This window comes from Oncorhynchus clarkii, chromosome 18, assembly GCF_045791955.1.
Source record: "Oncorhynchus clarkii lewisi isolate Uvic-CL-2024 chromosome 18, UVic_Ocla_1.0, whole genome shotgun sequence".
NCBI lineage: Eukaryota > Metazoa > Chordata > Actinopteri > Salmoniformes > Salmonidae > Oncorhynchus > Oncorhynchus clarkii.
Window position 1 is genome coordinate 11,049,170 of NC_092164.1, and position 27,500 is coordinate 11,076,669.

Below are 27,500 nucleotides of genomic sequence, written 5' to 3' on the forward strand. Positions count from 1 at the left end.
AGGGAGACAGTCTCCTCTACTATAACTACTGTAGGACTGGGTCAAGTCAGGGAGATAGTCTACTCTATAACTACTGTAGGACTGGGTCAAGTCAGGGAGACAGTCTCCTCTACTGTAGGACTGGGTAAGTCAGGGAGACAGTCTCCTCTACTGTAGGACTGGGTCAAGTCAGGGAGACAGTCTCCTCTACTGTAGGACTGGGTCAAGTCAGGGAGACAGTCTCCTCTACTATAACTACTGTAGGACTGGGTCAAGTCAGGGAGACAGTCTCCTATACTGTAGGACTTGGTCATGTCAGGGAGACAGTCTCCTCTACTATAACTACTGTAGGACTGGGTCAAGTAAGGGAGACAGTCTCCTCTACTGTAACTACTGTAGGACTGGGTCAAGTCAGGGAGACAGTCTCCTCGACTGTAGGACTGGGTCAAGTCAGGGAGACAGGCTCCTCTACTATAACTACTATAGGACTGGGTCAAGTCAGGGAGACAGTCTCCTCTACTATAACTACTGTAGGACTGGGTCAAGTCAGGGAGACAGACTCCTCTACTATAACTACTGTAGGACTGGGTCAAGTCAGGGAGACAGTCTCCTCTACTATAACTACTGTAGGACTTGGTCAAGTCAGGGAGACAGTCTCCTCTACTGTAGGACTGGGTCAAGTCAGGGAGACAGTCTCCTCTACTGTAGGACTGGGTCAAGTCAAGGAGACAGTCTCCTCTACTGTAGGACTGGGTCAAGTCAGGGAGGCAGTCTCCTCTACTGTAGGACTGAGTCAGGTCAGGGAGACAGTCTCCTCTACTGTAACTACTGTAGGACTGGGTCAAGTCAGGGAGACAGTCTCCTCTACTGTAGGACTGGGTCAAGTCAGGGAGACAGTCTCCTCTACTGTAGGACTGGGTCAAGTCAGGGAGACAGTCTCCTCTATAAATACTGGAGGACTGGGTCAAGTCAGGGAGTCAGTCTCCTCTACTATAACTAAAGTAGGACTGGGTCAAGTCAGGGAGACAGTCTCCTCTACTGTAGGACTGGGTCAAGTCAGGAAGGCAGTCTCCTCTACTATAACTACTGTAGGACTGGGTCAAGTCAGGGTGACAGTCTCCTCTACTGTAGGACTGGGTCAAGTCAGGGAGACAGTCTCCTCTACTGTAGGACTGGGCCAAGTCAGGGAGACAGTCTCCTCTACTGTAGGACTGGGTCAAGTCAGGGAGACAGTCTCCTCTACTATAACTACTGTAGGACTGGGTCAAGTCATGGAGACAGTCTCCTCCACTATAACTACTGTAGGACTGGGTCAAGTCAGGGAGACAGTCTTCTCTACTGTAGGACTGGGTCAAGTCAGGGAGAAGGTCTCCTCTACTATAACTACTGTAGGACTGGGTAATGTCAGGGAGTCAGTCTCCTCTACTATAACTACTGTAGGACTGGGTCAAGACAGGGAGATAGCCTCCTCTACTGTAGGACTGGGTCAAGTCATGGAGACAGTCTCCTCTACTGTAGGACTGGGTCAAGTCAGGGAGACAGTCTCCTCTACTGTAGGACTGGGTCAAGTCAGGGAGACAGTCTCCTCTACTATAACTACTGTAGGACTGGGTCAAGTCAGGGAGACAGTCTCCTCTACTGTAGGACTGGGTCAAGTCAGGGAGTCAGACTCCTCTACTGTAGGACTGGGTCAAGTCAGGGAGGCAGTCTCCACTATAACTACTGTAGGACTGGGTCAAGTCAGGGAGACAGTCTCCTCTACTGTAGGACTGGGTCAAGTCAGGGAGTCAGTCTCCTCTATAACTACTGTAGGACTGGGTCAAGTCAGGGAGACAGTCTCCTCTACTGTAGGACTGGGTCAAGTCAGGGAGACAGTCTCCTCTACTGTAGGACTGGGTCAAGTCAGGAAGACAGTCTCCTCTACTATAACTACTGTAGGACTGGGTCAAGTCAGGGAGACAGTCTCCTCTACTGTAGGACTGGGTCAAGTCAGGGAGACAGTCTCCTCTATAACTACTGTAGGACTGGGTCAAGTCAGGGAGACAGTCTCCTTTACTATAACTACTGTAGGACTGGGTCAAGTCAGGGACACAGTCTCCTCTACTATAACTACTGTAGGACTGGGTCAAGTCAGGGAGACAGTCTCCTCTACTATAACTACTGTAGGACTGGGTCAAGTCAGGGAGACAGTCTCCTCTACTGTAGGACTGGGTCAAGTCAGGGAGGCAGTCTCCTCTATAACTACTGTAGGACTGGGTCAAGTCAGGGAGACAGTCTCCTCTACTGTAGGACTGGGTCAAGTCAGGGAGTCAGTCTCCTCTATAACTACTGTAGGACTGGGTCAAGTCAGGGAGACAGTCTCCTCTACTGTAGGACTGGGTCAGGTCAGGGAGACAGTCTCCTCTACTGTAACTACTGTAGGACTGGGTCAAGTCAGGGAGACAGTCTCCTCTACTGTAGGACTGGGTCAAGTCAGGGAGACAGTCTCCTCTACTGTAGGACTGGGTCAAGTCAGGGAGACAGTCTCCTCTACTGTAGGACTGGGTCAAGTCAGGGAGACAGTCTCCTCTACTATAACTACTGTAGGACTGGGTCAAGTCAGGGAGACAGTCTTCTCTACTGTAGGACTGGGTCAAGTCAGGGAGATAGTCTCCTCTATAACTACTGAAGGACTGGGTCAAGTCAGGGAGACAGTCTCCTCTACTATAACTACTGTAGGACTGGGTCAAGTCAGGGAGACAGTCTTCTCTACTGTAGGACTGGGTCAAGTCAGGGAGATAGTCTCCTCTATAACTACTGTAGGACTGGGTCAACAGACTATACAAAGTGATACTGCAAAGTGCCTGTGTGCCCCTATCAGAGATACTGTATATTGTCTCTCTCTCTCTCTCTCTCTCTGTCTCTCTCTCTCTCTGTCTATCTCTCTCTGTCTATCTCTCTCTCTCTCTCTTTATCTCTCTCTCTCTCTCTCATCCTACACTGCAGACAGCCTGAGGGCCCATATCAGAGATCCTGTGTGTAGTCACCCTCCTCTCTCTCTCTCATCCTACACTACAGAAAGCCTACGGGCCCATATCTTAGATAGAATCTCTCTCTCTCTTTGGTCTACAACTCTATTTTATGCATCGTGACATTTGGCGCAAGGCTGGTCGCGGCCAATCACTCTGGAGGACGAGAGAGAGAGAGGAGTGCTTTCCGTTTTGGACAGCCTGGGTCCTCTCCACACTTCCATCATCCTGCTGGATCTGGAGGGCAGTGACACGGAAAATAATGCAGCTGGAGTATCAGCAGGCCGACAGCGGCGTCCTGCTTCTTTACCGTCCCGGAGTGGCCAGGAAATGAGGCCTGAGGGACGAGGGATGGGTGAGTAGGTGGTTGTGGAGGGAAACAGACAGCGATACAGTGGATATGACAATAGTCTTAAGGACTGCGAGGCAGAGGGAGGGTAAGGGGTGAGGGAGGGTTGATGATGAAGAGAGGGAAGGCGATCGAGGGGCCATCTGAGGAAGTAGGAGTAAGGGCGGGTAGAGTGACAAGGATACAGCAGACATGACACATGTCTAGAGTCTTAAGGCACAACCCACTGGACAGGGAGGGAGGGACAGGGAGGGAGGGAGGGAGGGACAGGGAGGGAGGGAGGGATAGCCAGTGGACAGGGAGGGAGGGAGGGATAGGGAGGGAGGGACAGTGAGGGAGGGATAGCCAGTGGACAGGGAGGGAGGGAGGGAGGGAGGGAGGGAGGGAGGGAGGGAGGGAGGGAGGGAGGGAGGGAGGGAGGGAGGGACAGGGAGGGAGGGATAGCCAGTGGACAGGGAGGGAGGGAGGGATTTGGGAGGGAGGGAGGGACAGGGAGGGAGGGAGGGAGGGAGGGAGGGAGGGAGGGAGGGAGGGAGGGAGGGATATAGACAATGTGTCTTATTGTGGACTGATGAACATCGAGGCTTTTAGAGATACTTTTGTAACCCTTTCCAGCGTTATGCAAGTCAACAATTCTTATTCTTAGGTCTTCTGAGATCTCTTTTGTTCGAGGCCTGGTTCCCATCAGGCAATGCTTCTTGTAAATAGCAAACTCAAATGTTGTGAGTGTTTTTTATAGGGCAAGGCAGCCCTAACCAACATCTCCAATCTCGTCTCATTGATTGGACTCCAGGTTAGCTGACTCCTGACTCCAATTAGCTTTTGGAGAAGTCATTAGCCTAGGGGGTTCACATACTTTTTCCAACCTACACTGTGAACGTTTAAATTATGTATTCAAATTAGACAGAAAATTACAATAATGTCTGTGTTATTAGTTTAAGCTCACTATGTTTGTCTATTGTTGTGACTTACAGTAGATGAAGATCAGATCAAATTTTATGACCAATTTATGCAGAAATCCAGGTAATTCCAAAGGGTTCACCTTCTCTTCCTTGCCACTGTAGCAGTATAGCAGGCAGCATCACGCTGCCAACCAATCAGAGAGCAGGATCTTTCCCGCCACCCACGCAAAGCCCTGAGGAGGCCGACAGGCGCAGACGAGCTTGTTAGAGGGTGTGTGTAGGTGTTTTATTTCGTGTTGCTAGTGTGGTGTGTAGTGTAAGGGAACACAGTAGTGTGTGTGTAGGTGTTTTATTTCGTGTTGCTAGTGTGGTGTGTAGTGTAAGGGAACACAGTAGTGTGTGTTTAGGTGTTTTATTTCGTGTTTGCTAGCGTGGTGTGTAGTGTAAGGGAACACAGTAGTGTGTGTGTAGGTGTTTTATTTCGTGTTGCTAGTGTGGTGTGTAGTGTAAGGGAACACAGTAGTGTGTGTTTAGGTGGTTTTGTTGCTTGTTGTTCGTCTGGTGTGTAGTCTAAGGGAACACAGCAGGCGGTCATTGACTTCCTGAACATTTTCTCTACATATTGATCTGACAACGAGTTTGGAAAACAAAACTAGACGTATTAAACTGTTTCATTCAACCATTCAGTCACACCGTAGTGACATTTGCTCCAATGAACATAAGAAATACTCGACTCTGTGTGTCACAGATTCTCATTATTCCACTATAAGAGTAAACAACGATAAGTAATTAAATCAATCAAGCTGAGCAGTAAGCTATTCTCCAACACCAATCAATCAATCAATCAAGCTGAGCAGTAAGCTATTCTCCAACACCAATCAATCAATCAATCAAGCTGAGCAGTAAGCTATTCTCCAACACCAATCAATCAGGCTGAGCAGTAAGCTATTCTCCAACACCAATCAATCAAGCGGAGCAGTAAGCTATTCTATAACACCAACCAATCAATCAATCAGGCTGAGCAGTAAGCTATTCTCCAACACTAATCAATCAATCAATCAAGCTGAGCAGTAAGCTATTCTCCAACACCAATCAATCAATCAGGCTGAGCAGTAAGCTATTCTCCAACACCAATCAATCAATCAGGCTGAGCAGTAAGCTATTCTCCAACACCAATCAATCAATCAATCAATCAATCAAGCTGAGCAATAAGCTATTCTCCAACACTAATCAACCAATGAATCAGAACAGGAAGCTATTCTCCAACACCAATCAATCAATCAATCAATCAATCAATCAATCAGGCTGAGCAGTAAGATATTCTCCAACACCAATGAATCAAGCTGAGCAGTAAGCTATTCTCAAACACCAATCAATCAATCAATCAATCAATCAATCAAGCTGAACAGTAAGGTATTCTCCAACACCAATCAATCAAGCAGAGCAGTAAGCTATTCTATAACACCAACCAATCAAGCTGAGCAGTAAGCTATTCTCCAACACCAACCAATCAAGCTGAGCAGTAAGCTATTCTCCAACACCAATCAATCAAGCTGAGCAGAAAGCTATTCTCCAACACCAATCAATCAATCAGAGCAGTAAGCTATTCTCCAGCACCAATCAATCAGGCTGAGCAGTAAACTATTCTCCAACACCAATCAGATAAGCAGTAAAGGAACGTAGTGTACCACTTCCTGGTTAGAAGAAACACTGAACAGGAACTTCTACTCACAGAACAAACTTTAAGTGTAAAACAGGTTTATACGGCTGGCAGCACAATTCTGATACGTTTTTCCAATAATTGGTCTTTTGACCAATCACATCCTGTCGTTTCATATCAGATATTTCTCAGACCTGATCTGATTGGTCAAAAGACCAATTAGGAAAGGAAACGCTCCCAAGGCCTGCCTGTGGAATCCTAAACAGAATACATGTACATGCTTTCTCCATATAAAACCTAAAGAGAGAACTGTTAGTTTCCTCTAGAAAGATAACAAGACGTGTGTCCATTAACAGCCTCCTTCATAGTAATACTATATACAGTATACAACACCCTCCTTTATAGTAATACTATATACAGAATACAATACCCTCCTTTATAGTAATACTATATACAGAATACAATACCCTCCTTCATAGTAATACTATCTACAGTATACAACACCCACCTTCTCGTTCATAGTAATACTATCTACAGTATACAATACCCTCCTTCATAGTAATACTATATACAGTATACAACACCCTCCTTCATAGTAATACTATCTACAGTATACAATACCCTCCTTCATAGTAATACTATATACAGTATACAACACCCTCCTTCATAGTAATACTATATACAGTATACAATACCCTCCTTTACAGTAATACTATACACAGAATACAATACCCTCCTTCATAGTAATACTATCTACAGTATACAACACCCACCTTCTCGTTCATAGTAATACTATCTACAGTATACAATACCCTCCTTCATAGTAATACTATATACAGTATACAACACCCTCCTTCATAGTAATACTATCTACAGTATACAATACCCTCCTTCATAGTAATACTATATACAGTATACAACACCCTCCTTCATAGTAATACTATATACAGTATACAATACCCTCCTTTACAGTAATACTATACACAGTATACAATACCCTCCTTCATAGTAATACTATATACAGTATACAACACCCTCCTTCTCCTTCACAGTAATACTATCTACAGTATACAACACCCTCCTTCATAGTAATACTATCTACAGTATACAACACCCTCCTTCTCCTTCATAGTAATACTATATACAGTATACAACACCCTCCTTCATAGTAATACTATCTACAGTATACAACACCCTCCTTCATAGTAATACTATCTACAGTATACAACACCCTCCTTCTCCTTCATAGTAATACTATATACAGTATACAACACCATCCTTCATAGTAATACTATATACAGTATACAACACCCTCCTTCTCCTTCACAGTAATACTATCTACAGTATACAACACCCTCCATCATAGTAATACTATCTACAGTATACAACACCCTCCTTCCTAGTAATACTATCTACAGTATACAACACCCTCCTTCATAGTAATACTATCTACAGTATACAACACCCTCCTTCTCCTTCATAGTAATACTATATACAGTATACAACACCCTCCTTCATAGTAATACTATCTACAGTATACAACACCCTCCTTCCTAGTAATACTATCTACAGTATACAATACCCTCCTTCATAGTAATACTATCTACAGTATACAATACCCTCCTTCATAGTAAGACTATATAGAGTATACAACACCCTCCTTCTCCTTCATAGTAATACTATCTACAGTATACAACACCCTCCTTCATAGTAATACTATCTACAGTATACAACACCCTCCTTCCTAGTAATACTATCTACAGTATACAATACCCTCCTTCATAGTAATACTATCTACAGTATACAATACCCTCCTTCATAGTAATACTATATAGAGTATACAACACCCTCCTTCTCCTTCATAGTAATACTATCTACAGTATACAACACCCTCCTTCATAGTAATACTATCTACAGTATACAATACCCTCCTTCATAGTAATACTATCTACAGTATACAATACCCTCCTTCATAGTAATACTATCTACAGTATACAATACCCTCCTTCTCCTTCATAGTAATACTATCTACAGTATACAACACCCTCCTTCATAGTAATACTATATACAGTATACAACACCCTCCATCATAGTAATACTATCTACAGTATACAACACCCTCCTTCTCCTTCATAGTAATACTATCTACAGTATACAACACCCTCCTTCATAGTAATACTATATACAGTATACAACACCCTCCTTCTCCTTCATAGTAATACTATATACAGTATACAACACCATCCTTCATAGTAATACTATATACAGTATACAATACCCTCCTTCATAGTAATACTATATACAGTATACAACACCCTCCTTCATAGTAATACTATCTACAGTATACAATACCCTCCTTCATAGTAATACTATCTACAGTATACAATACCCTCCTTCTCCTTCATAGTAATACTATCTACAGTATACAACACCCTCCTTCACAGTAATACTATCTACAGTATACAACACCCTCCTTCATAATAATACTATCTACAGTATACAATACCCTCCTTCTCCTTCATAGTAATACTATATACAGTATACAATACCCTCCTTCATAGTAATACTATATACAGTATACAACACCCTCCTTCATAGTAATACTATCTACAGTATACAATACCCTCCTTCATAGTAATACTATCTACAGTATACAATACCCTCCTTCTCCTTCATAGTAATACTATATACAGTATACAATACCCTCCTTCATAGTAATACTATATACAGTATACAACACCCTCCTTCTCCTTCATAGTACAACTATATACAGTATACAACACCCTCCTTCATAGTAATACTATATACAGTATACAACACCCTCCTTCATAGTAATACTATATACAGTATACAATACCCTCCTTCATAGTAACATTATATACAGTATACAACACCCTCCTTCATAGTAATACTATATACAGTATACAACACCCTCCATCATAGTAATACTAAATACTGTATACAACACCCTCCTTCATAGTAATACTATCTACAGTATACAACACCCTCCTTCATAGTAATACTATATACAGTATACAACACCCTCCTTCATAGTAATACTATATACAGTATACAACACCCTCCTTCATAGTAATACTATATACAGTATACAACACCCTCCTTCATAGTAATACTATATACAGTATACAACACCGTCCTTCTCCTTCATAGTACAACTATATACAGTATACAACACCCTCCTTCATAGTAATACTATCTACAGTATACAATACCCTCCTTCATAGTAATACTATCTACAGCATACAACACCCTCCTTCATAGTAATACTATATACAGTATACAACACCCTCCTTCAGAGTAATACTATATACAGCATACAACACCCTCTTTCTCCTTCATAGTAATACTATATACAGTATACAACACCCTCCTTCATAGTAATACTATCTACAGTATACAATACCATCCTTCATAGTAATACTCTCTACAGTATACAACACCCTCCTTCATAGCAATACTATCTACAGTATACAACACCCTCCTTCATAGTAATACTATCTACAGTATACAACACCCTCCTTCATAGTAATACTATATACAGTATACAACACCCTCCTTCATAGTAATAATATATACAGTATACAACACCCTCCTTCATAGTAATACTATCTACAGTAGACAACACCCTCCTTCATAGTAATACTATATACAGTATACAACACCCTCCTTCATAGTAATACTATCTACAGTATACAATACCCTCCTTCTCCTTCATAGTAATACTGTATACAGTATACAACACCCTCCTTCATAGTAATACTATATACAGTATACAACACCCTCCTTCATAGTAATACTATATACAGTATACAACACCCTCCTTCTCCTTCATAGTAATACTATATACAGTATACAACACTCTCCTTCCTAGTAATACTATCTACAGTATACAACACTCTCCTTCATAGTAATACTATATGCAGTATACAACACCCTCCTTCATAGTAATACTATATGCAGTATACAACACCCCCATTCATAGTAATACTATATACAGTATACAATACCCTCCTTCATAGCAATACTATCTACAGTATACAACACCCTCCTTCATAGTAATACTGTATACAGTATACAACACCCTCCTTTATAGTAATACTATCTACAGTATACAACATCCTCCTTCATAGTAATACTATATACAGTATACAACACCCTCCTTCTCCTTCATAGTCATACTATATACAGTATACAACACCCTCCTTCATAGTAATACTATATACAGTATACAACACCCTCCATCATAGTAATACTATATACTGTATACAACACCCTCCTTCATAGTAATACTATATACAGTATACAACACCCTCCATCATAGTAATGCTATCTACAGTATACAACACCCTCCTTCATAGTAATACTATCTACAGTATACAATACCCTCCTTCATAGTAATACTATATACAGTATACAATACCCTCCTTCATAGTAATACTATCTACAGTATACGACACCCTCCTTCATAGTAATACTATATACAGTATACAACACCCTCCTTCATAGTAATACTATATACAGTATACAACACCCTCCTTCATAGTAATACTATATACAGTATACAACACCCTCCTTCATAGTAATACTATATACAGTATACAATACCCTCCTTCTCCTTCATAGTAATACTATATACAGTATACAATACCCTCCTTCATAGTAATACTATCTACGGTATACAACACCCTCCTTCATAGTAATACTATTTGCAGTATACAACACCCTCCTTCATAGTAATACTATATACAGCATACAATACCCTCCTTCTCCTTCATAGTAATACTATATACAGTATACAATACCCTTCTTCATAGTAATACTATATACAGTATACAACACCCTCCTTCATAGTAATACTATATACAGTATACAACACCCTCCTTCATAGTAATACTATATACAGTATACAATACCCTCCTTCTCCTTCATAGTAATACTATCTACAGTATACAACACCCTCCTTCATAGTAATACTATATACAGTATACAACACCCTCCTTCATAGTAATACTATATACAGTATACAACACCCTCCTTCATAGTAATACTATATACAGTATACAATACCCTCCTTCTCCTTCATAGTAATACTATCTACAGTATACAACACCCTCCTTCATAGTAATACTATATACAGTATACAATACCCTCCTTCATAGTAATACTATCTACAGTATACAACATCCTCCTTCATAGTAATACTATATACAGTATACAACACCCTCCTTCATAGTAATACTATATACAGTATACAACATCCTCCTTCATAGTAATACTATATACAGTATACAATACCCTCCTTCTCCTTCATAGTAATACTATCTACAGTATACAACACCCTCCTTCATAGTAATACTATATACAGTATACAACACCCTCCTTCATAGTAATACTATATACAGTATACAATACCCTCCTTCATAGTAATACTATATACAGTATACAATACCCTCCTTCTCCTTCATAGTAATACTATATACAGTATACAACACCCTCCTTCTTCTTCATAGTAATACTATATACAGTATACAATACCCTCCTTCATAGTAATACTATCTACAGTATACAATACCCTCCTTCATAGTAATACTATATGCAGTATACAACACCCTCCTTCTTCTTCATAGTAATACTATATACAGTATACAACACCCTCCTTCTTCTTCATAGTAATACTATATACAGTATACAACACCCTCCTTCATAGTAATACTATATACAGTATACAACACCCTCCTTCTTCTTCATAGTAATACTATATACAGTATACAATACCCTCCTTCATAGTAATACTATATACAGTATACAACACCCTCCTTCTTCTTCATAGTAATACTATATACAGTATACAGTACCTCAGCAATAACATCATCATTAGGACTCACCACAGTGCAAACACAGCAATATACACTTAAAAATAGCACCACACACACACACACACACACAAACACACACACACACACACACACACACACACACACACACACACACACACACACACACACACACACACAATCGCCAGATGGCCTTAGACCCAGTGTCTTCTCAGCAGTGAAGGTAATGAGATGAATTATCCCAGTGGTTGTAATGATGCTGGACAAAGAGAAGCGGAATGAAAGAACACCAAGGTCTCTGTCAGTGGTGTTTCACAGAGAGAAACAGGAAGAACACCAAGGTCTCTGTCAGTGGTGTTTCACAGAGAGAAACAGGCAGAACATCAAGGTCTCTGTCAGTGGTGTTTCACAGAGAGAAACAGGAAGAACACCAAGGTCTCTGTCAGTGGTGTTTCACAGAGAGAAACAGGCAGAACATCAAGGTCTCTGTCAGTGGTGTTTCACAGAGAGAAACAGCCAGAACATCGAGAAACAGTCAGAACATCATGGTCTCTGTCAGTGGTGTTTCACAGAGAGAAACAGGAAGAACATCATGGTCTCTGTCAGTGGTGTTTCACAGAGAGAAACAGGAAGAACACCAAGGTCTCTGTCAGTGGTGTTTCACAGAGAGAAACAGTCATCACACCAAGGTCAGTGGTATTTCACAGAGAGAAACAGGCAGAACATCAAGGTCTCTGTCAGTGGTATTTGACAGAGAGAAACAGGCAGAACATCATGGTCTCTGTCAGTGGTGTTTCACAGAGAGAAACAGGCAGAACATCAAGATTTTAGGAGACAGCGGTACTCACTAGAGGTGTGCATGGGGTCCAGTATTCTGGGTTGAGCTTGGCCCTGGAGCGGAGGTCCAAGTACTCAGGGTTCAGTTCGGTTCGGGCGCGGGTTAACGTTCCTGTTAGCGTTCCCTATAATAGGAAGGGTTGAAAAACGGGGTTTAGTGACATCATTCATCTGGTAGGTACTTGGTTTGATCTGAGTCCCAAACAGAACCCTTTAGTAGTGGGCTACTTTCCTCCAGGGTCTATGGGGCTCCTGTCAAAACCACTGCACTGCAAAGGGATAGAGTGCCATTTGGGACACAGGGCCATTAAGGGTGGCGATGGTGGTGGTGGTGGTAGTGGTGGTGGTGATGGTGGTGGTAGTGGTGGTGGTGGTGGTGATGAAGGTGGTGGTGTTGATGGTGGTGGTGATGATGGTGGTGGTGGTGGTGATGGTGATAGTGGTGGTGGTGGTGGTGGTGATGGTGGTGTTGATGGTGATGGTGATGGTGGTGGTGGTGGTGGTGGTGGTGGTGATGGTGGTGGTGGTGGTGGTGGTGATGGTGGTGGTGGTGGTGGTGGTGGTGGTGGTGGTGGTGGTGGTGGTGATGGTGGTGATGATGGTGGTGGTGGTGTTGATGATGGTGGTGGTGGTGGTGGTAATGATGATGGTGGTGGTGGTGGTAATGATGATGGTGGTAATGATGATGGTGGTGGTGGTGATGGTGGTGGTGGTGGTGGTGGTGGTGGTGGTGGTGATGGTGGTGGTGGTGGTGGTGGTGGTGGTGGTGGTGGTGGTGGTGGTGGTGGTGGTGGTGGTGGTGGTGATGGTGGTGATGATGGTGGTGGTGGTGTTGATGATGGTGGTGGTGGTGGTGGTAATGATGATGGTGGTGGTGGTGGTAATGATGATGGTGGTAATGATGATGGTGGTGGTGGTGGTGTTGATGATGGTGGTGTTGATGGTGGTAATGATGATGATGGTGGTGGTGGTGTTGATGATGGTGGTGTTGATGGTGGTAATGATGATGATGGTGGTGGTGGTGTTGATGGTGGTAATGATGATGGTGGTGGTGGTGGTGTTGATGATGGTGGTGTTGATGGTGGTAATGATGATGATGGTGGTGGTGGTGTTGATGATGGTGGTGGTGGTGGTGGTGGTGATGGTGGTGGTGGTGGTAATGATGATGATGGTGGTAATGATGATGGTGGTGGTGGTGTTGATGATGGTGGTGGTGTTGGTGGTGGTGATGGTGATGGTGGTGGTGATGGTGGTGGTGGTGTTGATGATGGTGGTGGTAATGATGATGGTGGTAATGATGATGGTGGTGGTGGTGGTGGTGATGATGGTGGTGGTGGTAATGATGATGGTGGTGGTGGTGGTGGTGATGGTGGTGGTGGTGGTAATGATGATGATGGTGGTAATGATGATGGTGGTGGTGGTGGTGTTGATGATGGTGGTGGTAATGATGATGGTGGTAATGATGATGGTGGTGGTGGTGTTGATGATGGTGGTGGTAATGATGATGGTGGTAATGATGATGGTGGTGGTGGTGGTGGTGGTGGTGGTAATAATGATGGTGGTGGTGGTGGTGGTGGTGATGGTGGCGGTAATAATGGTGGTGGTGGTGGTGGTGGAAAATAGAAAAGAGAGAGAACTGCCTGGTTCTTTTTTCATTCATAACGGATGCAGATGGCATTAAAAAAAGCCTGAGGGGAGAAGAGAGAAACATTGGATGTGTGTTCCAAGTATTTTCTCTTGAAGCCAGCGACTTATTGCTGCTCTCAATTATTCCTCAGTCTTCAAATCCACTGTTAGTTCAAGAGCTTACAAACAAGTTACAAATGTTCCTACCAGCCCAACTGTGCACTCAAGATGTTGCTTGTTGTGTTCGTTTTAGGGGACAGATGAGTGTGGGTTTTTGTAATAAAAAAAATAAAAAAACACAAACAAACAAACAAAAACAACATTGCGTAAAACGTTTTTCTACGCTGAAAGGCTTGCAAATCAAAATTGTGTCCCAAACGGCTCTTTATTCCCTATATAGTGCACACCTTTTGAACCCTGGGGGAAAAAAAGTAGTGCACTTCATAGGGAATAGGGTAGTCCTTGGGGAATCACCTTACTGATTAAAATCTAGTGACTGACATTCACAACCATGTCAATGCAGATACTATGCCTGGTGGACTCGATGATATTATATTGACACCCTATAGAAAGCAACATGGTAGGCTGTACGAAACACGCCAGGGACAATTTCAGCCAGGGACAGTCAGTACGGGACAGTCAGTACGGGACAGTCAGTACAGGACAGTCAGTACGGGACAGTCAGTACGGGACAGTCAGTACGGGACAGTCAGTACGGGACAATTTCAGCCAGGGACAGTCAGTACGGGACAGTCAGTACGGGACATTCAGCCAGGGACAGTCAGCCAGGGACAGTCAGTACGGGACAGTCAGTACGGGACAGTCATTACGGGACAGTCAGTACAGGACAGTCAGTACAGTACAGTCAGTACGGGACAGTCAGCCAGGGACAGTCAGTACGGGACATTCAGCCAGGGACAGCCAGCCAGGGACAGTCAGTACGGGACAGTCAGTACGGGACAGTCAGTACGGGACAGTCAGCCAGGGACAGTCAGTACGGGACAGTCAGTACGAGACAGTCAGTACGGGACAGTCAGTACGGGACAGTCAGTACGGGACAGTCACTATGGGATAGTCAGCCAGGGACAGTCATTACGGGACAGTCATTACGGGACAGTCAGTATGGGACAGTCAGCCAGGGACAGTCAGCCAGGGACAGTCAGTACAGGACAGTCAGTACGGGACAGTCAGTACGAAACTGTCAGCCAGGGACAGTCAGTACGGGACAGTCGGTACGGGACAGTCAGTACGGGACAGTCAGTACAGGACAGTCAGTACAGGAGAGTCAGTACAGGACAGTCAGTACGGGACAGTCAGTACAGGACAGTCAGTACAGGACAGTCAGTACAGGACAGTCAGTACGGGACAGTCAGTACGGGACAGTCAGTACAGGACAGTCAGTACAGGACAGTCAGTACGGGACAGTCAGTACGGGACAGTCAGTACAGGACAGTCAGTACGGGAAAATTAAAAAGAGGATTTTCAAAGCCTAAGAATCAAACAGGAATTTTGTGATAAAAAAACATTATATTCTCCTTTGACAGGATGATTTCCACAGAGGTACAGAACAAACTACACTACCCACAACCCCCCTCTGGTAGAGGCTACACTACACACACACACCCTCCCTCCTTATCGGAGATCAATAGTGATGGCATCTTTTGGTCGGCTTTACCTCCACCATGGCTAGTTGGCCAAAGCCTATGGGGGAAATGATGGGGTTTTCGATGAATGCAGAAGGTCTGTGGTAAACACAAGGTTTAAGCATTTTTAGAATAAATAAAAATCAGATGAACAACATAATGGCTTCATAAATCATAAAGGTCACGTTAACTTGACTGATGTTAACTTCTAGAACAAAACAAAATCTGATCTCCTAAACCCGTGTTAACCTCAGACCTTATTTTTTTGGCAAATTTGGCTAATTTAAGGTTACGGTTAGGAATAAGGTTAGCAGTGTGGTTAAGGTCATAGGTCAGTTTGGAAGAAAAAAAATGTTTGTTTTAATGTGAGGAGATTATGACTTTGTGGCTGTGGTAAATAGTGACGACCCAAAATCTTTGTCCTCACCAAAGAGGAAAACCCTACACCATCTGAGAGGTAGAATATACAGTAGAATATATAGTAGAATATACTCTAGAATATACAGTAGAATATATAGTAGCCTAAACTTGTGTATAGAATATTTAGTAGAATATGCTCTAGAATATGCTCTAGAATATACAGTAGAATATATAGTAGAATATACTCTAGAATATACAGTAGAATATATAGTAGAATATACTCTAGAATATACAGTAGAATATACTCTAGAATATACAGTAGAATATATAGTAGCCTAAACTTGTGTATAGAATATTTAGTAGAATATGCTCTAGAATATGCTCTAGAATATACAGTAGAATATATAGTAGAATATACAGTAGAATATACAGTAGAATATATAGTAGCCTCAATATGTATGTAGAATATATAGTAGAATATACTCTAGAATATACAGTAGAATATACAGTAGAATATACAGTAAAATATATAGTAGCTTAAACTTGTATGTAGAATATATAGTAGAATATACTCTAGAATATACAGTAGAATATACAGTAGAATATATAGTAGAATATACTCTAGACTAGACAATTTCTTAATAATGAGGGTGGGGCCAGTCTTATTTCTCTGAGACTAGACAATTCCTTAATAATGAGGGTGGGGCCAGTCTTATTTCTGTGAGAAGGAGAGGGATGAAGGAGAGGGAGGAAGGAGAGTGAGGAGGGAGGAAGGAGAGGGAAGAGGACTGAAAAAGAGAGGGTGAGGGAAGAAGGAGAAAGGAGGAAGGAGGAAGGAGAGGGAGGAAGGAGAAGGAGGAAGGAGAGAGAGGAAGGAGAGTGAGGAAGGAGAGAGAGGGAGGAGAAGGAGGAAGGAGAGGGAGGAAGGAGAGAGAGGAAGGAGAGAGAGGAAGGAGAGAGAGGAAGGAGAGAGAGGAAGGAGAAGGGAGGAAGGAGAGAGAGAGGAAGGAGAGAGAGGAAGGAGAGAGAGGAAGGAGAAGGAGGAAGGAGAGAGAGGAAGGAGAGAGAGGAAGGAGAGAGAGGAAGGAGAAGGGAGGAAGGAGAGGGAGGAAGGAGAGAAAGGAGAGGGAGGAAGGAGAAGGGAGGAAGGAGAGAGAGGATGGAGAGAGATGAAGGAGAGGGAGGAAGGAGAGAGAGGAAGGAGAGAGAGGAAGGAGAGAGATGAAGGAGAGGGAGGAAGGAGAGGGAGGAAGGAGAGAGAGGAAGGAGAGGGAGGAAGGAGAGAGAGGAAGGAGAGAGAGGAAGGAGAGAGAGGAAGGAGAGGGAGGAAGGAGAGAGAGGAAGGAGAGAGAGGAAGGAGAGAGAGGAAGGAGAGGGAGGAAGGAGAGAGAGGAAGGAGAGAGAGGAAGGAGAGAGAGGAAGGAGAGAGATGAAGGAGAGGGAGGAAGGAGAGGGAGGAAGGAGAGAGAGGAAGGAGAGGGAGGAAGGAGAGAGAGGAAGGAGAGAGAGGAAGGAGAGAGAGGAAGGAGAGGGAGGAAGGAGAGAGAGGAAGGAGAGAGAGGAAGGAGAGAGATGAAGGAGAGAGATGAAGGAGAGGGAGGAAGGAGAGAGAGAGGAAGGAGAGAGAGGAAGGAGAGAGAGGAAGGAGAGGGAGGAAGGAGAGAGAGGAAGGAGAGGGAGGAAGGAGAGAGAGGAAGGAGAGAGAGGAAGGAGAGAGAGGAAGGAGAGAGAGGAAGGAGAGGGAGGAAGGAGAGAGAGGAAGGAGAGAGATGAAGGAGAGGGAGGAAGGAGAGGGAGGAAGGAGAGGGAGGAAGGAGAGGGAGGAAGGAGAGAGAGGAAGGAGAGAGAGGAAGGAGAGAGAGGAAGGAGAGGGAGGAAGGAGAGAGATGAAGGAGAGAGAGGAAGGAGAGAGAGGAAGGAGAGGGAGGAAGGAGAGAGATGAAGGAGAGAGAGGAAGGAGAGAGAGGAAGGAGAGGGAGGAAGGAGAGGGAGGAAGGAGAGAGATGAAGGAGAGAGAGGAAGGAGAGAGAGGAAGGAGAGGGAGGAAGGAGAAGGAGGAAGGAGAGAGAGGAAGGAGAGGGAGGAAGGAGAGAGAGGAAGGAGAGGGAGGAAGGAGAAGGATGAAGGAGAGAGATGAAGGAGAGAGATGAAGGAGAGGGAGGAAGGAGAGAGAGGAAGGAGAGGGAGGAAGGAGAGAGAGGAAGGAGAGAGAGGAAGGAGAGGGAGGAAGGAGAGAGAGGAAGGAGAGAGAGGAAGGAGAGGGAGGAAGGAGAGGGAGGAAGGAGAGAGAGGAAGGAGAGGGAGGAAGGAGAGAGATGAAGGAGAGAGAGGAAGGAGAGGGAGGAAGGAGAGAGATGAAGGAGAGAGAGGAAGGAGAGAGATGAAGGAGAGAGAGGAAGGAGAGAGATGAAGGAGAGAGATGAAGGAGAGGGAGGAAGGAGAGGGAGGAAGGAGAGAGAGGAAGGAGAGAGAGGAAGGAGAGGGAGGAAGGAGAGAGATGAAGGAGAGGGAAGAAGGAGAGGGAGGAAGGAGAGAGATGAAGGAGAGGGAGGAAGGAGAGGGAGGAAGGAGAGGGAGGAAGGAGAGGGAGGAAGGAGAGGAAGGAAGGAGAGGAAGGAAGGAGAGGAAGGAGAGAGAGGAAGGAGAGAGAGGAAGGAGAGAGAGGAAGGAGAGAGAGGAAGGAGAGGAAGGAAGGAGAGGAAGGAAGGAGAGGAAGGAGAGAGAGGAAGGAGAGAGAGGAAGGAGAGAGATGAAGGAGAGAGAGGAAGGAGAGAGATGAAGGAGAGGGAGGAAGGAGAGAGAGGAAGGAGAGAGAGGAAGGAGAGAGAGGAAGGAGAGGGAGGAAGGAGAGAGATGAAGGAGAGAGAGGAAGGAGAGAGATGAAGGAGAGGGAGGAAGGAGAGAGAGGAAGGAGAGGGAGGAAGGAGAGAGAGGAAGGAGAGAGATGAAGGAGAGAGAGGAAGGAGAGGGAGGAAGGAGAGAGAGGAAGGAGAGGGAGGAAGGAGAGAGAGGAAGGAGAGAGAGGAAGGAGAGAGAGGAAGGAGAGAGAGGAAGGAGAGAGATGAAGGAGAGGGAGGAAGGAGAGGGAGGAAGGAGAGGGAGGAAGGAGAGGGAGGAAGGAGAGGGAGGAAGGAGAGAGAGGAAGGAGAGTGAGGAAGGAGAGGGAGGAAGGAGAGGGAGGAAGGAGAGAGAGGAAGGAGAGAGAGGAAGGAGAGAGAGGAAGGAGAGGGAGGAAGGAGAGAGAGGAAGGAGAGAGAGGAAGGAGAGGGAGGAAGGAGAGAGAGGAAGGAGAGAGAGGAAGGAGAGGGAGGAAGGAGAGGGAGGAAGGAGAGAGAGGAAGGAGAGGGAGGAAGGAGAGAGATGAAGGAGAGAGATGAAGGAGAGAGATGAAGGAGAGAGAGGAAGGAGAGGGAGGAAGGAGAGAGAGGAAGGAGAGGGAGGAAGGAGAGAGATGAAGGAGAGAGAGGAAGGAGAGGGAGGAAGGAGAGAGAGGTAGGAGAGAGAGGAAGGAGAGAGAGGAAGGAGAGAGAGGAAGGAGAGAGAGGAAGGAGAGAGAGGAAGGAGAGAGAGGAAGGAGAGAGAGGAAGGAGAGAGAGGAAGGAGAGGAAGGAGAGAGAGGAAGGAGAGAGAGGAAGGAGAGAGATGAAGGAGAGGGAGGAAGGAGAGAGATGAAGGAGAGGGAGGAAGGAGAGGGAGGAAGGAGAGAGAGGAAGGAGAAGGGAGGAAGGAGAGGGAGGAAGGAGAGAGAGGAAGGAGAGGGAGGAAGGAGAGGGAGGAAGGAGAGAGAGGAAGGAGAAGGGAGGAAGGAGAGGGAGGAAGGAGAGAGATGAAGGAGAGGGAGGAAGGAGAGAGATGAAGGAGAGGGAGGAAGGAGAGAGATGAAGGAGAGAAAGGAGAGAGAGGAAAGAGAGAGAGGAAGGAGAGAAAGGAGAGAGAGGAAGGAGAAGGGAGGAAGGAGAGGGAGGAAGGAGAGAGAGGAAGGAGAGAGAGGAAGGAGAGAGAGGAAGGAGAGAGATGAAGGAGAGAGAGGAAGGAGAGAGAGGAAGGAGAGAGATGAAGGAGAGAGATGAAGGAGAGGGAGGAAGGAGAGAGATGAAGGAGAGGGAGGAAGGAGAGGGAGGAAGGAGAGAGAGGAAGGAGAAGGGAGGAAGGAGAGGGAGGAAGGAGAGAGAGGAAGGAGAGAGAGGAAGGAGAGAGATGAAGGAGAGGGAGGAAGGAGAGGGAGGAAGGAGAGGGAGGAAGGAGAGAGAGGAAGGAGAGAGAGGAAGGAGAGGGAGGAAGGAGAGAGAGGAAGGAGAGAGAGGAAGGAGAGAGAGGAAGGAGAGAGAGGAAGGAGAGAGAGGAAGGAGAGGGAGGAAGGAGAGGGAGGAAGGAGAGAGAGGAAGGAGAGGGAGGAAGGAGAGAGAGGAAGGAGAGGGAGGAAGGAGAGAGAGGAAGGAGAGAGGAAGGAGAGGGAGGAAGGAGAGAGATGAAGGAGAGAGAGGAAGGAGAGAGAGGAAGGAGAGAGAGGAAGGAGAGGGAGGAAGGAGAGAGATGAAGGAGAGAGGGGAAGGAGAGAGAGGAAGGAGAAGGAGGAAGGAGAGAGAGGAAGGAGAGAGAGGAAGGAGAGAGATGAAGGAGAGAGAGGAAGGAGAGGGAGGAAGGAGAGAGAGGAAGGAGAGAGAGGAAGGAGAGAGATGAAGGAGAGAGAGGAAGGAGAGAGATGAAGGAGAGAGAGGAAGGAGAGAGAGGAAGGAGAGAGAGGAAGGAGAGGGAGGAAGGAGAGGGAGGAAGGAGAGAGATGAAGGAGAGGGAGGAAGGAGAGAGATGAAGGAGAGGGAGGAAGGAGAGGGAGGAAGGAGAGAGAGGAAGGAGAAGGGAGGAAGGAGAGGGAGGAAGGAGAGAGAGGAAGGAGAGAGAGGAAGGAGAGAGATGAAGGAGAGGGAGGAAGGAGAGGGAGGAAGGAGAGGGAGGAAGGAGAGAGAGGAAGGAGAGAGAGGAAGGAGAGGGAGGAAGGAGAGAGAGGAAGGAGAGAGAGGAAGGAGAGAGAGGAAGGAGAGAGAGGAAGGAGAGAGAGGAAGGAGAGGGAGGAAGGAGAGAGAGGAAGGAGAGAGAGGAAGGAGAGAGAGGAAGGAGAGAGAGGAAGGAGAGGGAGGAAGGAGAGGGAGGAAGGAGAGGGAGGAAGGAGAGAGAGGAAGGAGAGGGAGGAAGGAGAGGGAGGAAGGAGAGGGAGGAAGGAGAGAGAGGAAGGAGAGAGAGGAAGGAGAGGGAGGAAGGAGAGAGAGGAAGGAGAGAGAGGAAGGAGAGAGAGGAAGGAGAGAGAGGAAGGAGAGAGAGGAAGGAGAGGGAGGAAGGAGAGGGAGGAAGGAGAGGGAGGAAGGAGAGAGAGGAAGGAGAGGGAGGAAGGAGAGAGAGGAAGGAGAGGGAGGAAGGAGAGAGAGGAAGGAGAGAGGAAGGAGAGGGAGGAAGGAGAGAGATGAAGGAGAGAGAGGAAGGAGAGAGAGGAAGGAGAGAGAGGAAGGAGAGGGAGGAAGGAGAGAGATGAAGGAGAGAGGGGAAGGAGAGAGAGGAAGGAGAAGGAGGAAGGAGAGAGAGGAAGGAGAGAGAGGAAGGAGAGAGAGGAAGGAGAGAGATGAAGGAGAGAGATGAAGGAGAGAGAGGAAGGAGAGAGAGGAAGGAGAGGGAGGAAGGAGAGAGAGGAAGGAGAGAGAGGAAGGAGAGGGCTGCAACTTGTCTAACCTTCTTTTATTTTCTTATCAGTCACACACACACACACACACACACACACACACACACACACACACACACACACACACACACACACACACTCTCATTTCTCTGCAGCATGTTTGTTATTCTCCCCTCCTGGGACTCTTTGATAGGTTCCTGTTCTATAGATCCTACATCACTTCTCTATCAGGTTTCTGACTGAGCTAGACACTGTGTCCTATTGCATCTATACGGAAATGATTAAAAGTAGTGCACTAATATAGGGAATATGGTGCCATTTGTGACACACACCCCGGTGTGTTTATCACCCAGGTGGAGAGACCTGTTTAATTGACGTCAAGTTAACATGTGGGTTTGTTGAGTGGCACATTGCCAGTCTGTCTGATGTCTGAAGGCAGTGTCCCAAATGGCACTACTCTAGACCACGACCCATAGGGTTCTGGTCAAAAGTTGTGCACTGTGTAGGGAATAGGGTGTTATTTGGAAACAATTTCAAGGTCTGTCAGGAAACATTACCTCAGGATACGTTATAATGAAACATTACCTCAGGATACCTTCTAATGAAACATTACCTCAGGATACCTTATAATGAAACATTACCTCAGGATACCTTCTAATGAAACATTACCTCAGAATACCTTCTAATGAAACATTACCTCAGAATACCTTCTAATGAAACATTACCTCAGGATACCTTCTAATGAAACATTACCTCAGAATACCTTCTAATGAAACATTACCTCAGGATACATTCTAATGAAACATTACCTCAGGATACCTTCTAATGAAACATTACCTCAGGATACCTTCTAATGAAACATTACCTCAGGATACCTTCTAATGAAACTCTACCTCAGGATACCTTCTCTAATGAAACTTTACCTCAGGATACCTTCTAATGAAACATTACCTCAGGATACCTTCTCTAATGAAACTCTACCTCAGGATACCTTCCCTAATGAAACATTACCTCAGGATACCTTCCCTAATGAAACTCTACCTCAGGATACCTTCCCTAATGAAACATTACCTCAGGATACCTTCCCTAATGAAACTCTACCTCAGGATACCTTCCCTAATGAAACTCGACCTCAGGATACCTTCCCTAATGAAACATTACTTAAGGATACCTTCCCTAATGAAACTTTATCTCAGGATACCTTCCCTAATGAAACTCGACCTCAGGATACCTTCCCTAATGAAACTCTACCTCAGAATACCTTCCCTAATGAAACTTTACCTCAGGATACCTTCCCTAATGAAACTCTACCTCAGGATACCTTCTATAATGAAACTCTACCTCAGAATACCTTCCCTAATGAAACTCTACCTCAGGATACCTTCCCTAATGAAACTCTACCTCAGGATACCTTCTCTAATGAAACTCTACCTCAGGATACCTTCTATTTAAACTTTACCTCAGGATACCTTCCCTAATGAAACTCTACATCAGGATACCTTCCCTAATGAAACTCGACCTCAGGATACCTTCCCTAATGAAACTCTACCTCAGGATACCTTCCCTAATGAAACTCTACCTCAGGATACCTTCTCTAATGAAACATTACCTCAGAATACCTTCTATTTAAACTCTACCTCAGGATACCTTCCCTAATGAAACTCTACCTCAGGATACCTTCCCTAATGAAACTCTACCTCAGGATACCTTCCCTAATGAAACTTTACCTCAGGATACCTTCCCTAATGAAACTCTACCTCAGGATACCTTCCCTAATGAAACTCTACCTCAGGATACCTTCCCTAATGAAACTCTACCTCAGGATACCTTCCCTAATGAAACTCTACCTCAGGATACCTTCCCTAATGAAACTCTACCTCAGGATACCTTATAATGAAACTTTACCTCAGGATACCTTCCCTAATGAAACTCTACCTCAGGATACCTTCCCTAATGAAACTCTACCTCAGAATACCTTCTCTAATGAAACATTACCTCAGGATACCTTCCCTAATGAAACTCTACCTCAGGATACCTTCCCTAATGAAACTCGACCTCAGGATACCTTCCCTAATGAAACTCTACCTCAGGATACCTTCTCTAATGAAACATTACCTCAGAATACCTTCTATTTAAACTCTACCTCAGGATACCTTCCCTAATGAAACTCGACCTCGGGGGAAATGATGAAAGGAAAATGCAGAGAGTTTCTGCCTCGTGTTCTAGAACTGTGGACGAGCTAAGAGTGTTCCGTGAAGGCTTTCTCTCCTTTCTTCTGTTCTGTTCTGTCTTTTCGATTTCTCTCTCCAGGCAGAGGGAGTCAGTCAGCCAGTCAGCCACGTGACTGAGTGATCTTACAGCTGACGCAGCAGTGCATTGTTAGGGACCAACTGTTTTCATCTTCTTTAACAAAAAAAAATAAAACTTAGAGCCAAGGTTGGACCCAGCCTGTCTTTTTGGAGAAAGGTGTATTGCCCTACCATCAAAGGTAAGGTTTTTCATCCTTTCTTTCCCTCGTGAATTTATTGTAAGTATGTTACGGGTCAGAGGAGGCTGGTGGGAGGAGGAACCCGGCTCATTGTAACGGATGGAAGTGTGTATTACAGTTTTTCCTCAATTGCTAAAACACTAAAACCCATTTGGCTGAACAAAGTTCTCAGTTGCCTGGACTCATTTGGCTAATTATGCAGTCGGTTGTCGATACCTTAAACCATTTCACGTGGTAAAACACAATTTGCAGATCTCACTTAGACTTTTCAGCAAAACTCTTAAACACACATTCTCATTCTCAAAGCACATTCTGCACTCTAATGCACATGTCATCCCATACTGGTAAACACAAGTGGCAACAATCAAATACAAATAGAGAACATAGGTCATTGATTGAACATCAACAACTCAAAATTGATTTAACCTGTTTCAAATGATGCGACACAACCAATATAAGCCAGTTCAGAGAGCAAACAGGTTGTTGAAGGTGGGAAGGAGAAAGTCTGAGAATGGATACTGTAGTACAGTGCATTGTGGGCTGTATACTGTACAATGGATGAATTTGTATGGCCCTGAACATTGTGCTTTCCGTTTATTGACAGTACTGACTTGCTCAATAGATTTTTGACTGGTTGCAGGTTCATATCAACGAAGAACAAGAATGACAGTATCACAGAGACAAAGAACGAGTTTGTGAGATGCAGGGTACAGTACTGTAAAAATAGGGGTACAAGGACGAGGAAGAACAGAAAACTAAATTGCAAAGAGCAAAGCAGAGTAGTAATTTCTGATCAATTTTGAGCTACTATGATAGTGACATGTTTTCGTTCATCAAAGGACAATGACGGAAAAATATGAATAATTTTTTTTTTAGATTAAAAATGTACTTCTCCCTGAGAATTGTATGTTTTGAACAATGTGTTTTCTATTTTTCGGTGTATCGTTTACTAACCGCTTGAGAGTGTATATCATTTTGATCTCTTTGTTTATGATTTGAGAGCAGGATTTGTTTTTGAACAACAGGTAACAACTGTTTTGAGGGCGAATGTTTCATTTTGCGAGAGGAGTCAGGGGTTTATGTAAGTAGTGCTTGAAGATGAGGTTTTTGTGTTTAATGTTTTCAGGAAAATGGAGCAAGATTTCAGAAATTGTGTTTTAGCAAGTGAGAAAAACTGTAACGTAAAGGTTTGACATTGGTGGCTTCCATCAATGTCATTGGCTTCCATCAATGTCATTGGCTTCCATCAATGTCATTGGCTTCCATCAATGTCATTGGCTTCCATCAATGTCATTGGCTTCCATCAATGTCATTGGCTTCCGTCAATGTCATTGGCTTCCATCAATGTCATTGGCTTCCATCAATGTCATTGGCTTCCATCAATGTTATTGGCTTCCATCAATGTCATTGGCTTCCGTCAATGTCATTGGCTTCCATCAATGTCATTTGCTTCCATCAATGTCATTGGCTTCCATCAATGTCATTGGCTTCCGTCAATGTCATTGGCTTCCGTCAATGTCATTGGCTTCCATCAATGTCATTGGCTTCCATCAATGTCATTGGGTTCCATCAATGTCATTGGCTTCCATCAATGTCATTGGCTTCCATCAATGTCATTGGCTTCCATCAATGTCATTGGCTTCCATCAATGTCATTGGCTTCCATCAATGTCATTGGGTTCCATCAATGTCATTGGCTTCCATCAATGGTTTCATAAATGTCATTGGCTTCCATCAATGTCATTGGCTTCCATCAATGTCATTGGCTTCCATCAATGTCATTGGGTTCCATCAATGTCATTGGCTTCCATCAATGTCATTGGCTTCCATCAATGTCATTGGCTTCCATCAATGTCATTGGGTTCCATCAATGTCATTGGCTTCCATCAATGTCATTGGCTTCCATCAATGTCATTGGCTTCCATCAATGTCATTGGCTTCCATCAATGTCATTGGCTTCCATCAATGTCATTGGGTTCCATCAATGTCATTGGCTTCCATCAATGTCATTGGCTTCCATCAATGTCATTGGCTTCCATCAATGTCATTGGCTTCCATCAATGTCATTCCAGCCATTACAATGAGCCCATACTCCAATAGCTCCTCCCACCAGCCTCCTCTGTAAGGGAAGTGATAGTGGGTCTTTAAGTCTGTTAAGGGAAGTGTTTGTGGGTCTTTAAGTCTGTTAAGGGAAGTGATAGTGGGTCTTTAAGTCTGTTAAGGGAAGTGTTTGTGGGTCTTTAAGTCTGTTAAAGGGAAGTGTTTGTGGGTCTTTAAGTCTGTTAAGGGAAGTGTTTGTGGGTCTTTAAGTCTGTTAAGGGAAGTGTTTGTGGGTCTTTAAGTCTGTTAAGGGAAGTGTTTGTGGGTCTTTAAGTCTGTTAAAGGGAAGTGTTTGTGGGTCTTTAAGTCTGCTAAGGGAAGTGATAGTGAGTCTTTAAGTCTGCTAACTGTTTGTGGGTCTTTAAGTCTGTTAAAGGGAAGTGTTTGTGGGTCTTTAAGTCTGTTAAAGGGAAGTGTTTGTGGGTCTTTAAGTCTGTTAAAGGGAAGTGTTTGTGGGTCTTTAAGTCTGTTAAAGGGAAGTGTTTGTGGGTCTTTAAGTCTGTTAAGTGTTTGTGGGTCTTTAAGTCTGTTAAGTGTTAGTGGGTCTTTAAGTCTGCTAAGTGTTTGTGGGTCTTTAAGTCTGTTAAAGGGAAGTGTTTGTGGGTCTTTAAGTCTGTTAAGTGTTTGTGGGTCTTTAAGTCTGTTAAGTGTTTGTGGGTCTTTAAGTCTGTTAAAGGGAAGTGTTAGTGGGTCTTTAAGTCTGCTAAGTGTTTGTGGGTCTTTAAGTCTGTTAAAGGGAAGTGTTTGTGGGTCTTTAAGTCTGTTAAGTGTTTGTGGGTCTTTAAGTCTGTTAACTATTAGTGGGTCTTTAAGTCTGTTAAGTGTTTGTGGGTCTTTAAGTCTGTTAAAGGGAAGTGTTTGTGGGTCTTTAAGTCTGTTAAGTGTTTGTGGGTCTTTAAGTCTGTTAAAGGGAAGTGTTTGTGGGTCTTTAAGTCTGTTAAGTGTTTGTGGGTCTTTAAGTCTGTTAAGTGTTTGTGGGTCTTTAAGTCTGTTAAAGGGAAGTGTTAGTGGGTCTTTAAGTCTGCT

At 44.3% G+C, this 27,500-nt stretch overlaps 1 protein-coding gene across 1 annotated transcript in view; it reads right to left on the reverse strand.

Moving 5' to 3' along the window:
• The window catches only part of LOC139372439 (protocadherin-9), an 801,390-nt gene that overhangs the window by 651,934 nt on the left and 121,956 nt on the right, over positions 1-27,500 (reverse strand). The window contains exon 3 of the mRNA XM_071112154.1: positions 12,602-12,715. Coding sequence (XP_070968255.1) covers positions 12,602-12,715 — 114 coding nt within the window. The remainder of the gene's footprint in view (positions 1-12,601; positions 12,716-27,500) is intronic.